Source organism: Ixodes scapularis, unplaced genomic scaffold, assembly GCF_016920785.2.
Source record: "Ixodes scapularis isolate PalLabHiFi unplaced genomic scaffold, ASM1692078v2 PGA_scaffold2__306_contigs__length_199485367, whole genome shotgun sequence".
Taxonomy (NCBI): domain Eukaryota; kingdom Metazoa; phylum Arthropoda; class Arachnida; order Ixodida; family Ixodidae; genus Ixodes; species Ixodes scapularis.
Window position 1 is genome coordinate 118283917 of NW_024609857.1, and position 16910 is coordinate 118300826.

The 16910-nt window shown below is 46.7% G+C and overlaps 1 protein-coding gene across 1 annotated transcript; it reads right to left on the reverse strand.

Moving 5' to 3' along the window:
• Window positions 1-2583: 2583 nt before the first annotated feature.
• Window positions 2584-12311, reverse strand: LOC121836585 (juvenile hormone acid O-methyltransferase-like). The gene is made up of 3 exons (XM_042291521.1): window positions 11757-12311; window positions 7594-7750; window positions 2584-2750 (listed from the first exon to the last, which is right to left on the reverse strand). Exons 1-3 carry the CDS (start codon window positions 12309-12311, stop codon window positions 2584-2586), a joined length of 879 nt encoding a protein of 292 aa, XP_042147455.1.
• Window positions 12312-16910: the final 4599 nt, after the last annotated feature.

A 16910-nucleotide genomic window follows, 5' to 3' on the forward strand; every position in this document is an offset into this window, starting at 1 on the left:
GTCTTGCTGTCCGTCTGCGGACCTGCCACGGACCTCACCTCGGCGGACCAGAAAAACAGCGACTATAGAACGAAGTCCGACAAACGTGATCTGGCAGCTCCGCGGACCTACTTCATGACGTTTGCCCACGTGATACACAAGATCCTTTAAGGTCCGCAGACAGGTTCCTGTGGTCCACGGACACGTTCCCACGGTCCGCAAACACGATTCTGCGATCCGCGGACACGCTTTCGCGGTCTGCGGACAGGTTCCCGCAGTCCACCGAAGAACAGGTTTCTGTGGTGGACAGGTTCCTGTGGTCCGCGGACATGTTCCTGAAGTTTCTACCAGATACGTGGCGAATATAGAACTCCAGAAAATTTGGTGTCACGGATTTCGTGCGAACTTCTCTGTCGTCAAGTGTGTCGTGTAAGTACACCAAGCAAAAGACGACACACGCATGAAATGTCTGAGAATTTCTGGTGCCTGTGTCGTCCTTTGCTTGCCTGCAGCCTCGGGTTTCTTTCATGTCTACAGATAATACCCTACGTGCAAGTTCCTCTGCTCCGTGCTTTTGTCTCCCCCCGACCTAAGCCAATGGCGGCGCGCTTGGCTGCTTCGTCAGCGCGCTCTTACTGCGTGTTCTCTACGTTGTCCTTTGATTTGCGTGCCCATCATCGTGTTCCGATGCACCGTAGACGAATAATGGTGAGTTTTTGTATTGAGTATACGAGTGTATGCAACCCCTGTGCGTTTGAGTTAGCGTTGCATGTTCAACAGTGCGCGTGCGCGGAGCCCAAAATGTGACCTTGGATTGGCGCATGGCGACTTCAAGCATGCGCAGCGTGGAGAACGCATCGCTAACGCAAACGCACAGTGCTTGCGTTTTCTCGTGTACACAATACTAAAACTCACTGTTATCTTCTCTCCCAATGATACCGACACCAAGTTTAGATAAAATGCCTCTCAAATTGGGTGACTCCGGTTTCACGTTGTCAATATTCAGATTCTCTTACACTGATATGTACAGGGTGTCCGCCCGAAAACACTTTCCAGCTTTTCGCTTTAGTCAAGAAGGAAGAGCAGCGGAGCTGTAGATTCTGTTCTCGGCGGCGGCTTTCCAGGCGAGCGATGTGCTCTTCTTTCGCAAGGGAATCTGAAGCGCTCGACGCAGTGGAACTTTAGGCGATAGCGGCCTCGCCGCGGTTGCGGAACCATTCGCGCTGCTGCGCACATCGCCGCTCCTTCTGTTCCCGCTCTTCTTCCTCTGAAGAAATGTTTCCGCCATCTATAGGCGACGGCAGCAACCAGTTGCCTGGTTGCCGAAGCTGAAAAGGCTGCCGCGATCAATGAGCGACTGCGGCAAGCAGACAGCCGGCAAGCACAACACTCTGGACAGCTACCGCCATCTATGAGCGACGGCGGCAACTGTTGTGTCGACATTTGTTTGGTACCGGACACGATCCTGGAAACAAGCCCTTAAGAGCTCCGCTATAAAATTTACAAGGATTTTTCCACTGCAGAAACTATACTACGCGTCGAATAATGTTCATTCTCCAACCAACTGTAGCTCAGCGGTCCGAACCAGGTGTCAAAATGTAAAAACTAAACGTTGCTTTTTTTTTTTTTTATTTATAAGTGATTTTCTGAAATTTACAATGGCAAAAAGGTGGCTTACAGAGCTCTGTAATACACGAAGCTGAATGGCACCAGTTACCGAAAATGGGCGAAAACGGGCTTCAATTTTCCATTCAAATTTTAAGAAAATCAGAAATAGCTTTTAAATGAGATAACTGTCCGACATGAAACTGTGGCATCTGGTTTCGGACTACTGGCACCATATTTGGACAAAAACTAGCATTTGGTGATGCATAGCTCATTTTCTTTCTTTTTTTTTTTTCTTTTTTTAAACACCAACATAACACTACTTTTTTTTTTGGGGGGGGGGGGGGGGGGGGGAAGGAGGGATGGGGAGAGAGAGGGACATGCAGGATACAAACTTCTCGCAAACATTAAGCTTTTTTTTAGGTTTGTAGTTGGGCTATATTGGAACATAAATATACACATAAAAAATTCTACATATTTACGGGTTTCACTTTCATAACGAAGGTGAACAATTAAATACATTTTATGACACGTAAAGTTGCGCTCTATATTAATACTGTACGCCCTCTGTTTTATACACTGAGTTTTAAAATCTGTGGTGCTTAATCTTTCCTGAGTTGTATACGCTACAGCATGGCGTTAGTGGCTGTGGTATTTTATTATGCTTTGCCTTTTTTTAATTTTTATTCTGGATACTGCTAAAAAAGCACTGCAGCGAATAATATTAAACGGTTTACCCATCGCCTAAACGTAGTCTCGATGTTATTGGTTTCGAAACGAAGCCTTTCTCAATAAAGCTTGACACGTCTTTCACTCAGGGATGTCGTCCATTCAGGGATGCCATATAAATTGTTCTTATATAATATTTTGTGTCTGCTAACACTAACTTTTAAAGCATAGGGTGTTACATGTTTTATTTTGTATGAAAAGCAAGTATTTTTATTCGGCTCTAATTAAGTGAAGCAAAAAGAAAAAAAAATAATGTTAAGTTTTGATTTTTCAAAGTTTGCTGGCGTGAACGGCGAATATGTCGTACAAATACTGTGGATCCCCAGCTGGCTTTTCTGTCCAGAACGTGAGATGAACATTCGCCACGTCGGTCTTGTATTTCGTCTTTTCTCCCTCGGGCAGCAATGGTAGGACGGGATCTAGTGAAAGCTCGAATTCTGAAAGAAAATAACAAAAAAGAAAAATGGTATTCCCCACTTAGCGCAGGAATGGGATGGGCTACAAATTAAGCTAAAATCTGTCTAGGGCAACATTCTCAAACGCGAACTGCACCATTTATGTGCAGTCATTTGGCAGTAAAAAAAATATTCCGCGACTGAGTGTTTTCTTTGTGTTTTTAGATATTTCCATAAAAACTCTCCCGGTGCTGCAGCATGAGGATTTGTTTGATGCCGAAATATTCAAATAGCGAGTGCTACACATCTTTAGCTCGAAATGCATGGCACCTAAATGCCATTAATACTTCGTACCGTGTTTATAAGTGACTCTTAATGCGAGGTACTGAAAAGTAAAAAAATGTATTTGATAAAGATAAGCCAAAGCAGAATGAGAGTTTTTGTTAATTTTTATCTTTTCAGCAGAAAAATACCCTGTGTGTATGGAGTAGAAAAAGGAGAATCCGGTAGATTTAGGACTTAAGTATCCATTTGGAACACATGCCGGAAAAGACAGCTAAGATAACAACGCGGGTCGTTTATGAGTCGTGGCAATGGTCGCACAACAAAAGCAAACAGGTCAGTCGACAATACAGTCATGGCGGTATATGTCTATAGTACAGCATTTATTTATAGGGAACAGTATCGATCATATTCAAAGAAAAGTTAGAAACACCGCCTTCTGCCCCGACAACCGATGCCTCCGTCATGCTATCGAGGAATTTACGACAGCGGCCCAGGATCATGCAGACTATCTCGCCACACACAACTGGTCCAGACGTGCGACGACATGAACGGCCGACTTCACACTCCCCGAACTTGGCAAATCATGTGCACTCTAGTCGGGCAAACCAAGCATCGTAACACGTTGAAAAAACTTTAGATAGCGCAGAATGCATCGTCCAACGCGGTGTCAAAGCAGATTTGGGACACCTTCTGTCCTCTGTCCGTTGGCGGCCAGAGGACAGAAGGTCTGGCGAAGAACCGGACGGCGGCTAAAACTGCATTTTCCCAGCAAGAACTCAGCAACTCTCCGCAAACTCAAAAGGAACAAGGCACCGGGCCATGACCGCGTTAGCTACGGGATGCTCCGCAACCTGCCGGACGTGACGCTGAAAGAATTGCTCGCCTTAATCAATGAAGCGTGGGAACACCCAGAATTGAAGGAAGCGCACATTATCACCATCCCCAAGCCAGGCAAACTTTCCACCACGGTCACCAACCTCCGCCCCATATTCATGAAGTCCTGCCGTAGTAAGCTGATGGAGAAGATGGCCCTCCAACGGCTCGAGTGTCCCCTAGGGCACCATAGACACTTCGCCCCAATTGTCGTAGGCTTCCGCCAGCATGTGAGCACACAAGACGTTGCCCGCCGCATTCGCACGGCTTCTACGACTGCGAAAGCAGGGCTCAACTACGTACGATCGTCAAAGTGGACATCCACAAGGCCTTCGACAACGTAGATCTTGCCGCCCTCTTCTAGTATCTGGACGAGACCCCAGCCGGGATGCCGCCTCTTCAACTACGTCAAGAATTTCCTCACGGACTGAACGCTCTGCATCATCGCCCCAGACGGCAACCCGCCACAGCCATATCTGCTGCGGTAAGGGACTCCCTAGTGCTTCATATTGTCACCCACGCTCTTCGATCTTATCCTGAAATGTCTTCCAGTTTAGCCATACGCCATCCCAGCCCTTCATCACGCCATCTGTGCGGATGATATCACCCTTTGGTGCTGCGCAGGCTCCTATAGAGAGCAGCAGGGCACTCTGCAGAAAAGTCTCGAAGTAGTTCACGCCCACGCCCAGACCATCGCCCTCACCTGCTTGCCTAACACGACGGAATACGTTGTAGTTTCAAACGACCGGCTCAAAACCGCCCAGGCCTATCGAGGAACCTCATCAAGCTTCCCCCCCCCCCCCCCCCCCCCAGACCAACGGCTCCCCCATTCTTCGGAACGCCCATATTAAGGTACGGGGCTTCGTCTTTCAGCAGGACGGCCGCAGTACGGTGTGAACTCCTAAGATCAACAAACAGATCGAGCAAGTGTACAAGATAATACGGCATGTCACTCGGCAACGCCAAGGTTTCTAGGAACATTAACTGTGCAAGGTAATAAAGGCCACGGTCTTCTAGCGCGTTATGTACGCACTCCTCTACAGGAGCCTCACGGCCACGTAACTCCGGCGCCTAAAAGCGGCTCTTCGCAAGTGCACCCGCACCGCCCTCGTAGTCCCTTCCTACACCTCCAATTTTAAAGTAGAAGAGACGGCGCTTTTCAACTCCCTTGATGAGCGGATAAAAAAGTGAAAGCCGCTTACAACTCCCTGTAACGCCGAATTAGAGCGCAGCTCTTGAGGAGGAGGAGGGAAGGGCGCTGGGGGGGGGGGGTTAGACTAACCAGGGGGGGTCACGTGACCTTGGGGGGTCACGTGACCCCCAATGCCGATGATGTCATCACTGACGTCACTGATGATGTCATCAGTGACGATGACGATGCGGGTACCGATGACGTCATTAGTGACGTCACTGATGACTTCACCAGTGATGATGACGATGACGATGCGAATGTCGGTGACGTCATCAGTGACGTCGCTGACGACGTCATCAGTGATGATGACGATGACGATGCGGATGCCGGTGACGACATCAGTGACGTCACTGATGACGTCATCAGTGATGATGACGATGACGATGCGGATGTCGGTAACGTCACCGGCATCCACATCGTCATCATCATCACTGATGACGGCACCGGCATCCACATCGTCATCGTCATCATCACTGATGACGTCACCGGCATCCACATCGTCATCGTCATCATCACTGATGACGTCACCGGCATCCGCATCGTCATCATCCCTGATGACGTCATCATCACTGATGACGTCACCGGCATCCACATCGTCATCGTCATCATCACTGATGACGTCACCGGCATCCACATCGTCATCGTCACTGATGACGTCCTCATCATTGATGACGTCATCATCACTGATGACGTCACCGGCATCCACATCGTCATCGTCATCATCACTGATGACGTCACCGGCATCCACATCGTCATCGTCACTGATGACGTCCTCATCATTGATGACGTCATCATCACTGATGACGTCACCGGCATCCAAATCGTCATCGTCATCATCACTGATGACGTCACCGGCATCCACATCGTCATCGCCATCATCACTGATGACGTCACCGGCATCCGCATCGTCATCGTCATCATCACTGATGATGACGTCATCAGTGATGATGACGATGACGATGTGGATGCCGGTGACGTCATCAGTGTCGATGACGTCATCGGGGGTCACGCGACATCGGCGGGGGTCACGTGACCTCGAGGAGGGGGTCACGTGACCTCAGGGGAGTCACGTGACCTTGGGGGTCACGTGCCCCCCCCCACGAAGTCACGTGACCCCGGTGGGGGCTCGCGCGGTGCATTATGGGACATTTCCCATGATGCACCGCGCGGTTACGCCGACGCCGACGCCGACGCCGCTCAAGCCGGAAACGGGCCCCTAAGAGCTGCGCTCTAAAAGCATCATCGCGCTTAACTTTACCGACTCAAAACCTTCGGACATGGCAGAGCCATCCTTCGTCTGCTAGGGCACTATACAGACCATACGCTCCCCGTTCCCCCGACTCTACCTCCTTGGGACGGCATTCCTCGTCTCGTCGTTCACCCCATACCCCGCAACTTGGATCGCACTACACTCGCACAACGCAGGCAAGACAGAGCGGACCGTCTCCATGAACCGACGCATAACTCCTACTACACTGACGCTCGAGTCACCGACGACAAGGCCGTGACGGCGACGATCGGCACCACCACCACGAGTTTTCGCTCCGGGATTCTTTCAGTAGTGGAGGCGTAGGCGCCATTATCGAACCAATCATCCTCCGCCAACACGACACGGCAGCCATCACTGTGCGGAGGGATAGTCACGGAGCTCTCCACAGCTTCGAGGCGCAAGCACTGACTACGTACACCCGCACTACCCACCAAGACTACATGCGGACCCATCCGCAACTTACATCTCATCTAGAATGGATCCGCGGCTACCAAGGCATTCAGGGAAACCAACAAGCACACGCCCTGGCCGGCGACAGCGAACTTCCGTGTCCCCCGACAACCTGGCCGAAACCATACTACCCCCCGAGGTCCGCTCCCAACATCACAAGGAACGAACTGCACACATAGCCAGCTTCAGGTCCCAGCGCTGCAAGCTCCCCTCCCCTTCCTGGTCCCACTCCTGACAGAATGCCTTCATTACCCGGCAAGCACAAACCCCCTGTCTTCGTACAGAGCACTGTATGCACTTTCTCCAGCGCCGATGTGGTAGATCCGCGTGTAATAACTGCGGAGGCTACCTTTCCAAAGAACACGCATACTGGTCCTGTCCCAGGGCCTCCACCTCCTTCACCCGTCTCTTTCCCCCCTTTCTTCCCTCTTCAGTCCCCTATTCCTGGGCGAGCTGGGCCGCCCCACCCCCCTCCCCCTCAAAGGATCTCCAACCCACGCGGTGGCCACTTCTCCTTGCCCATATTAAAAAACAAACAAAAAAAAAACTCTTTATTTTTGGATGCTAAACTTACCGACTCTACAAGGACGGGGACAGCGCATCCCATTTCGCGCTGGCGACTAAAACGACTCGAACTTGAGTCGCGCAATAAAGTTTATACTATCTCTCTGTCTTTCTCTAGACTAAGCTGCAGTCTTGAACGTTAGCATTTCAAGTCCAAGAAATATACCAATCCACGATCCTTCATGTTCCGCTCTGTCCATGTATGGGCGTCGACATGAGCAACCACGCCATAGGATGTGTGGAAAACTTACCTATGTTTTTTTCCAGCCCTAGGCCGCTTTGGTCTTCGGTCACCACTTGCCACATTCGTGGCTTCAGCTTAGCATTTTTAAGAACGCCCAACAAGTACGAGTTCAGGTTCGACATATCTTTGATATCCGCGCTTGGGGGAATGAAGCGCTCAATGACCTAGAAGGAAGTAACAAATGATTATGTTTCACTAGTCTCGTCTGGTAGGCAGTCATCCATCGTACGCAGCGTTGCACTGGTGCTCTAAGCTGGATACTCGGCGGAAAGGTCGGCGGTGAGAAACCTCGCTGCCTTTCTCGCTGCGTTTCCAGCTGAGAGCAGCCGCACTTTCCAGTTTTCGTGGTGGGTGTTTATTTGTATGGTGTTACGCTACGAGACGAGTATTACACGTGAAACTTGACTGTCATTCCAAGTCGCTTGGAGGGAATTACAAAACGTATTGCTATCAGAAGAAAGCAATCAATGAAACCGATATTGACTTAAAACGAAAGAAACACATAAGAGGACGAAACAGACGACACAGCTTTCGGATATTCTATAGTTTTGATAGAAAATATTATTCGGGAGTCGGCGCGCTTGGGTTCCTTGTATGGGCAACCGCGATCAGGTAGATGTCTACACGTCACTGAAACTAAAACTAACCAAATATCGTTCTTCGTTACTTTTTCAGAAAGTAAGTACCTAAATTACGCTGAGTGCGCAGGCGAGCTAGTGGAATTTTACCATAATGATGTCTGTTACTGTCACTTTCTTTTCAACTCTGAAAGCAATTCCTCCTTCTGCCCCGATCTTGGTTTAAAGTCATCATGGTAACTAAGTACATTATTCATTACCACGATTTAGAAGGAACACGTTACTTCGGCTCAAAAGTAACGTAGTACGTTCTCGTTACTCCGTATGTGTCGTTTCTCTGAAACAGCAGCCACCTTACAGTATTTGGCACCATAGACGCAGAAACCTCTAAAAAAGGTTTGTGCGTCTATTTCACGCACAAAACTCGGAGAGCCAATCACCGCCACTTACGAAGGCAGCTGAGCGAATGACAATGCCGAAACATATGTTTAGACCAATAAACGCAGTCTGAGTTGTGACATCAAGTAATGCAAAACGTCACGCTTGCATTGCCTAATGCCACAACTCAGACTGCGTTTTTTGGTCTAAACGTATGTTTGGGCATTGTCATTCGCTCAGCTGCCTCCGTAAGTTGCGGTGATTGGCTCTCTGAGTGTTGTGCGGGAAAGCAGACGCACGGGCTTTTTTTTTTTTTAGAGTGTAATTTATCGCTTTTTAACGCATTCAATCAGGGGCCAGTGTAGCTATACTGAATAACTGGTTTTGTTCGAGCCGCTTCTCAAAGACATCTAACTATACTTCCATGTGTCGTGCACATCTTTTGTTTTGTGTCTATCTAGGTTTTCTTTTCCCCCTGAATATTACAGGAACCTTCGTCGTCACCTACTCACAACATCTTCACCCTATAATATCACGCGGCGCCCCGGACACCGGCCTTTCTGCGGTGTTCCGGCTATCCTCGTGCAAATACATATACAAACGTACAATTTACGCAAATAACTAGGTTGTGTACCTTAGTTGTAAACGTTTCCCTCCAAAAGCAACTAAATACCGTTACGCGTTACTCCAACGCGTTACTCTCGAATAGTAACCAGCCGTTCCTTCCTTGCCGTAGACGTAAGCAGATACAAATAATGCGTTACGTATGAGTCTGCTCTCAGATAATGAAGCATTCCTCACCGACATGGAAAACCACTTCTACGCCGTTTCACTCGAAGGGAAACTGTGCCACATTGCGGATCAATATTGGTTGTTTAAGGGGTATTCACACGAGGGAGAAAACCCGGGGATTTCTCCCCGGCACGCGTGCATCATGATTCACGAGACGAAAATGCAAGGCTTTTGCACGTCGCAAAGCCTGACGTTTTTTTCGCAGGATGTGCGTGCCGGGGAGAAATCCCGGGCTCGGTTTTCAGTGGCATAAACACAAAACCGCCGAGGGCCCTGACGATGCACTTGTGGTATTGCTTGATTGGCTCTGTCGGGTCGTAGCGTCGGCTGCGGTTGTACTAAAACGGAGTATAGCATCAAACATTATCGGCCGAAGGCCGATGATTGCAGCGCAGAAGCCATCCTAAAGGCTCGTTCACACGGTTGTTTTCGAGTGCCAGTGCAGCCACTTGAGCCTCGCTAATACTGCTTGCTTCGACCTGTTGCTACGGCGACCCTTACGACGAGCCAATGGGGAGGCGCTGAGAAGTACGACGCAAAGCATTGTTGCAATGCTTTGCGTCGTACTTTTCAGGGCCTCCTAACCGTGTGTACGCGCATTAATAGACTCCTTCTGCACGCTGCCAGCTTTGTCTTGCTGATCTGTGGAACGTGTCTTGGGGATGCTGAAGCTCCGTTCCGCAAAATATCAGACGCCACGTATATGTCCACAGTCCTGTGGCTCGGACTTTTCGGCCCACTTAAAGGGGTACGGAAAAAAAAAATCAGCGCTCGTTTTCTAGCTTTAGTATGTTGCATGTTGCGGCTTAACCTCAAAAATACCAGTCTTGCATTGAAAGGCAGAAGCAAACTAATTTTAAAGCTAATTAAATGATATTTCAATGTGAAACTGGTGGATGCATGTGGAGCCTATTAGGGAGGTAATCTAGCAACGTTGGGGAACTTGCCAAGTAGTCACGACGTAGCAAGTTGCATCGGAGCAGCGCCGCTCTTTGGAATTCAACATCTTCCTTCATGGCTTTCCCGCTCATTGTACCAAACAGTCCAAGAAGACGAAATGGAGGGACTCCCCTCTTTCTCGTACCCTCGTTTGCGTACCCGGGCACAGCCACTCTCCCCCTAGAAAATTAGCCCGTCGCTCAAAACTCGGACAAAAGTTGCTTTCCCGACCCTGTTCGGGAGCATCCCGCTAAGGCCGATAGTCGCATTACGGCCGAGAGGGGCGGAAGGGCCGGGAGTGGCTCGGAGGCCGAGTAGGGCGTAAGGGCCGGGTGACAGTGTTGTGGAAGCTACGTGCTCCTTGGGCCAACCACACGCTTGTCACCAACGCCAGAGCTCATAACCATGCCAGCTTTGCCACGTCACGAATGGGGGGAATCTTCTCTTTCTGTTTTTATTCGCGCCGGATATCCCATGACGCATCGCGCACTCAGTTCGCTTCTCTTCGAGCGCTTGCTCAAGTGCACCGTTTGGAACGAAAAATACAGCCAGTCGTTCAAAATACAGACGTGCAATTATTATTTACGGTTATATACGTCATGCTTGACTCATTTCCGAACGAAATTTGAATATTTCAATTTTTGTTTTCGTACCCCTTTAAACGCGCCAAAAAGGTGCACGCTAATCGATTAACTGTCCGAAAAAAAAAGATCTTACGTAATATTGCGGGTGTTTTTTGCTTCTTTTTTTTTGTGACATGACTGACTTTAGTGTAGGAGATATTTTCGTAAGCGCGTGAAAGTATTCAGTAACCTTCGAGCAATGGCTATTCATCGTGATTTCAGGTTTAGAAATTACGTCTGCTGTGTGGGGTATCTCTTGGCGGTTGAAGTTTGAACTTACATTTTACTCCTTCCTACCTTCTGTTCACTAACATTTAAAGCGAAACCTGCCATAGCAGCGCAATAGGAAATGTTTTTTCCAAAAACGCCATCGGGACTTCTAATAATGCCTATGGCAGTGAGTGCTTAGTCCAGCTTTTTAATTGTAGAGGTACTTGCCAGTTATAAAAGTGCGTGCATTTGGTAATTTGTAAAAATCACTCAAAATTTAAATACAACTCCTTACAAAATGTGTGCACGCGCCAGCTAAATGAAATATGTACCTCGAAGCCAATGGTAGGGAAAAGTTATGTTTGAAAAGTTTACAAACGCAATTAACTTAGCTTGTTTTTACGAGATGTTACTTACACCATAACACAACCGACAGCGTGTATTTCCATCAATTATAAACATTTTCTTTTGTCAAACGTACTAAAACCTTAAGTTGAATTTACTAAAAGGGTGAGGTAAAGTGACAGCCTAGTTTCTTATGAGAGGCTTTGCTGTCACAGTTACGTCCGTGTCCTCGACTTACATACATATGACTCGTCTCTTAACCCAAAAAGTTATAACACAAGCACTGGATTTGCGGATAAACTCACTTTTTTGTAAGGCTTCCATCGATCTATCTCCGCAATTCTCCTCCACACCCTGAAGAGTGGGAGGCGGACAGGGAATACGAGCAGGCACTCCCCTTGGTCGGTCATCAAGCCGGCCACATTTCGGAGCGCGGTGGTGAGACCCGCAGTCCACTGCAAGGCGCAGAAAGAGTAGACGCGCTCAAACTTGCCGTACTTCTCGATGAGTCCCGTGATGTCGCTTTCTATGTCGTGCACCTCGTACGCGATTTGCGGATGCGCGAAGTTCTCCTCGGCATACTCCACCATGGCTCGGGAGATGTCTGTGGCCACAATCCTACGGCAGGGCTGGCAGCGCGGCAGCAGTTCTTGGAGTGTAAAGTCGCCTGTCCCGCAGCCTACGTCGATGAACTGCTGGCTGCCACTCGGTTTGATAGCGAACGACATCTGCGGCGAGTCGAGTATCTTGATGCCCATTGCTCGCTGAATTTTGTTGGATTCGATGTAGACTTCCGGGACCATCTTCACCTGAACCGGCTCTGTCTCGACGGCGTCATTGACTGGAGAAGCGTTGGCCATGTTGTTGCGCAAGTGTCACCAGCTGTCGAAAAGAAAAGACTATCCTTACTACTAGAGTTTTTGAGATCAAAGATCGATGTAACTCTAATTTTAGGTAAAATCGCGAACAAAAACTGCTAAGGTTTTAAACCATTCATCTATTGATATCACAGACGTGACTGGCAAGATACAATAAAATATAATAGATACGCAAACACTAGGAGTATGTTCCCCAGATGCCGGGTTAATATTTCGTTTGATAGATCACAGGGATTCTAGGTGATGCCATTTCCAGCGTTCGTGGGTTCAGCGTTCAGCTTTCCAAAATGACGAACATGCGCGTGCTATACTATAGAGGTCACACGCTTGGCTGTGGATTTCTGAACATTGAAATGGTATATCACTCGCAAGATGAGAACGACATAGAAGTATTTCTGTTCTCCAGCCTCCAACGCGAGCGTCCTATTAAAAAAAAATAAACAGACTTCGACGTCTTGTGCAGTGTTGTGTTCCTGGAATGCGTTCCTTTCAGGAGGAAGGAAGCAACCCCGCCGTTCCATTTTCCATCAGCGGAACTGGAACGGTAACTCGTTACATTTTTACTGGAACAGAAAAAAGAACGGCGTTTCTTTTTTTCGTCCTGTGGCGTAATCTTTATTTTATTTCTAAGAAGGAAATTAAAGAAAAAAATATAAAAACAATATCTTTACGAACAGCAGGATCTCGTAATATTTTTGGTTACTTGTCTTAGGGTTTATTTGATGCGGTCCTCGCTTGGTAACAGTCGCGTGCATGAGAACTAGTAGACATTGATACTTTTTTCAGTGCCCGAGGCTACTGTAGAAAAAGCAAAACTTTTAGCTGAAGGAAAGGCACAAAAAGAGGAACGTTTCAAACTGAGCTACTTTGCTTCCACGAATCCTCATACAACCAAAAAACTAAGGCCCATGGGTTTCCCCAGGAATTGAAATTAGGGGGGGGGGGGGGGTCAAAATTTTTAAGGGGGGGGGGGCATTTAGGGAGTTGTTGCAAATTAAAGGGACACTGAAGTCATTCGTGAAAAAGGTCGTTTTTTTATCTTATATTGTTTAAAAGGTGTTAATTCCCGCATATACCAAGTCCTATATTACAAAACCGTCCATTCATCTCAGGGCAAGAAACAACATGTGGACTCTTTTTCCCGCGGACTACATTGTGTGGACCAATCAAAGCTGTACAATACCAGCAGATTCCGATTGATTTTTATATAACTCGTTTCGAACAGAGTCTGATAGGTACAGATTCGAATAAGACTTTTCTTTTCCTCCGCGGACGAAGCCTTCGCTAGCCACTCGCCGACAAGCGCCCTTCGTGGACCACTTCACTCGGAAGAAAATTCTTCCCAAAAAGGGCGTTTCGCGATCTTTGATTACGCTCTTAACGAGGAAATAAGCTACGCATGATTGTGATTTCGGGTTTATTGGGATGCTTAGAGTGTCTAGATTGAGTTGTCACCACAAAAGGACGATATCAGAAACGACTTTAGTGCCCCTTTCAGTGCATGTTTTAAAAAAAAAAAATACAAGGGGGGTGAACTCCCCCCCCCCCCCCCCCCGGTGTGTAGGGAAATCATTGCTAAGGCCGACTACAGCCATCACTGAGCTTCCACAAAGAGACCTATATAGTTGCAACAAAAGACCATGTTACCAGAAAACGAACGCACCCTTTTATCCCGACCATAGGCCACTTAAAAGATAACCAAAATTAACCTTTATTCCTCCTCCCGTTGTCCCCCACCTTCAAGCTGAACAACGAATCCATTCTTCACAAAGAAAGACTTGTACTTTTCAAGACTGACCTTCCAAAAGCCTCACCCTCTTCTTCACATGCTCGTCTTGCGGACAGTAACATTGAGAAGCAATTGTTGTTAAGTTCGAACAAGGGACCTTGTTAGATTGAAACGTGTGAGGTAGTTGTAAAACTCTCGTGCAATGTGGGGTAGCAGTACATTTAAAGGTTCGTCTGAATCGCCCACCACACACATGAATATGGTTAAAGCTGAGATTTTTAAAGACGAATATATCGACAAATGAAACACTGCTTCTGCTTGTTTTCTTCTCCTGGTACCCTTTCATCACTTCATTCAAATTCGTATGTTGCCCTTTGATGGGATATATAAAAAAAACAAAGAAAACTAACTTTTCTCGATCTAACTAAATATGATAATCAGCAAAATACAAATGGAACGTATATGTAACGATACGTTCCCTTTTTTTAACTTTAACTGGAACGGGTTTCTTTTTCACATATGTAACTTGTAAGGGGAACGCGTTCCAAAATCAGAAGGAACGAGGAACGAGCTTTCATTCCTTTTTTTTTTCAGAACGTGTAAAACACTGCTTGTGAGTCAGAGGGTGCACACGCAGCCAAAGCACGGTGAAGGGCAACGAGCGTATGTTACAAGGCGGACAGATAAAGGAGATGCTCTGCCGTCCCCATCTAGTTATATTTCGTTTCAGCTTAGGTCCAGACGCAGCCGACTCTACATGGTAATGCTACCAATCAGGCAGGGTCCAACGCGCAAGTCAATAGGTCCGTTCTGTGTATGATTGGTTCTGCGATAATAGACTATGAGCAGAAACATGACGAACGTCGTGGTGATGCGCTTTTGACACTGTCTGGTTGGTCCCATCAGCTCGTGGCTTCGGCTGCGTTTGGACATGGGCTGAAACGATGTGTAGTGATTATATTGGGAAATATAAATTTACGAATTATTTTTAAACGGGGATTAATATAAAAAGACTATTATTGAAGTCGTCTATACCTCCAGTCTTAATACAAAATCGTTGCAGCACGTTGTGCCAGTCTCGTTTTTTAATCAGTTGCAAATTTCCAGGAGGACCAAGCGACGAGAGCGAACACACAAGTTTGCGATGCTCACAAAACGATTTCAGAAAGAAAAAGAAAATTAGCTTGATAAAGATTAGAGTACGGAAACACTACGCACAATGTAAGCGATAACAGCAGCTGGAAAAGTGAAAGGTTGGGATTCATTACTTTTACATCACAAATTACGATTTTGGATAAATAGTACGAGTATAGTTACTGGTTATATTTAAATAAATGTTCTCAATTAATGCATTTCTTCTAGATCGGTGTTGTAAAGTTCAAGTTAAAGAGAAATTTGTTTATGTCAGTTTTAACGGAGGTAAAATAAAAAGATCGAACAAAAGCTAGAAAAGCTAGCCAGAAATACATTAAATACTGTGGGTATGATTTGCGGCGTCAATTTTTCTAAAGGGAGATTTATCTGAGTTCCAAGCTGGACCGATTTTTCAAGAGCCACGAAACATTTAGTTGCGGATTTCGTTTTTTTTAATGGTTGGAAGTTTATCTGTACTAGTTTTGGGCACAAATTGTTACGTGCATTGAACAAAAAGTGTGCTAAAGAAAGTTCTATGACAATCTAGGCAGCACGCCAGAGGGACGCCCTACTTGGTCCAAGTCGGGCAATTGTAGGGGCCTAATTTAGGCCTGATAAGGTTTTGTTCTAATGCTTTAGTTTGTGCCAAAGTACTTTTTTTTTATTTTGTAAATGGTTTTCCTCCAGTTCACCATGTCATTGCGAAAGTGCCAGACATGCGCCAAAGATGCAACGTGTCAATCGAAACCCAACCAGTGAAGTTCAATTCTGGCTCTTTTTTGACGAATTAGAAAAAAATACCGAGACTTGCCTAAGATTATGCAGTTTGGCTATACTTAGACTTTCTGTGGCTTAAAGAGTCCTAAACTGCCAAACCAAAATCAAAATTCGGTGCAAAAAACTGTGCTACTTGGGAACCAGTGCCAAGCATATATAACTGAATGTGTTACAACTACGCGGCTCTAAAGCTATTTTGGGAGTCAGCTTACCAACTGTTGATCGGTAGCAGCTTAGTACGGCGCAGTGAATTATGCCGGAGTGGTACATTTTCCACTGCGTAGGTGTTAAAAGCGGATCTGGTTGAAAGTGAGCAGGTGTTAAAAACAAGGCGTAATTCAGCTTCACATCCTGTCGCGTTTCATACAAAACACGTTTGCGAAATGGGCCATGTAGACGTGCGCCCGAAGTGTGTCAAGCACGCAGAAGGCTCCGATAAGGATGTGGATTCGGCATTTACAACGCTTCGGTCGGGATGAGAGCTGACGGCCATCCTTTGCACGGAGGGTCAGATCCATTGGACAAAAATATCGGCTTAAAACTATCGTAAGCAGTGAGAGAGTGCAGGCGAGCTGGTAATCAATCGACATCTTGTAAACCCTGAGATGGGGAACACAACAAAATCTCAAACGCAGCTATTGGGAACGCAACTATTGGGAACGCATATTTTGAATCTTGGTCTCGACATTTCTATTATAATCAAATGTAGTAGCGCCATAGAAAAAACAATATCCAACTTAAGTCTACATAAAAAAAAAAACATTGTAAATGAAACATAATTTTAAAAAAAAGTGTGATAACGTCCATAGCCCTGCTGGAAAATAAAACGTTTGAAATTCGAATGGCTTGCTAACTGATCGACCCATTAAGATCATATTAAATTAGAGAGTTTTAGTGGGTCGTTTCTAAAGCAGACGGTTACGAAATCGTGAATCGTGAAG

What these genes read in the sequence shown, in the direction of transcription:
- LOC121836585 (XM_042291521.1), bottom strand. Translation starts at nt 12,311, where the DNA reads ATGGCCAACGCTTCTCCAGTCAATGACGCCGTCGAGACAGAGCCGGTT. An exon ending in GATGGAAGCCTTACAAAAAA is followed by an intron (nt 7,751 to 11,756) that starts GTGAGTTTATCC and finishes ACTTCCTTCTAG; the next exon opens with GTCATTGAGCGCTTCATTCC. An exon ending in AGGGCTGGAAAAAAACATAG is followed by an intron (nt 2,751 to 7,593) that starts GTAAGTTTTCCA and finishes ATTTTCTTTCAG; the next exon opens with AATTCGAGCTTTCACTAGAT.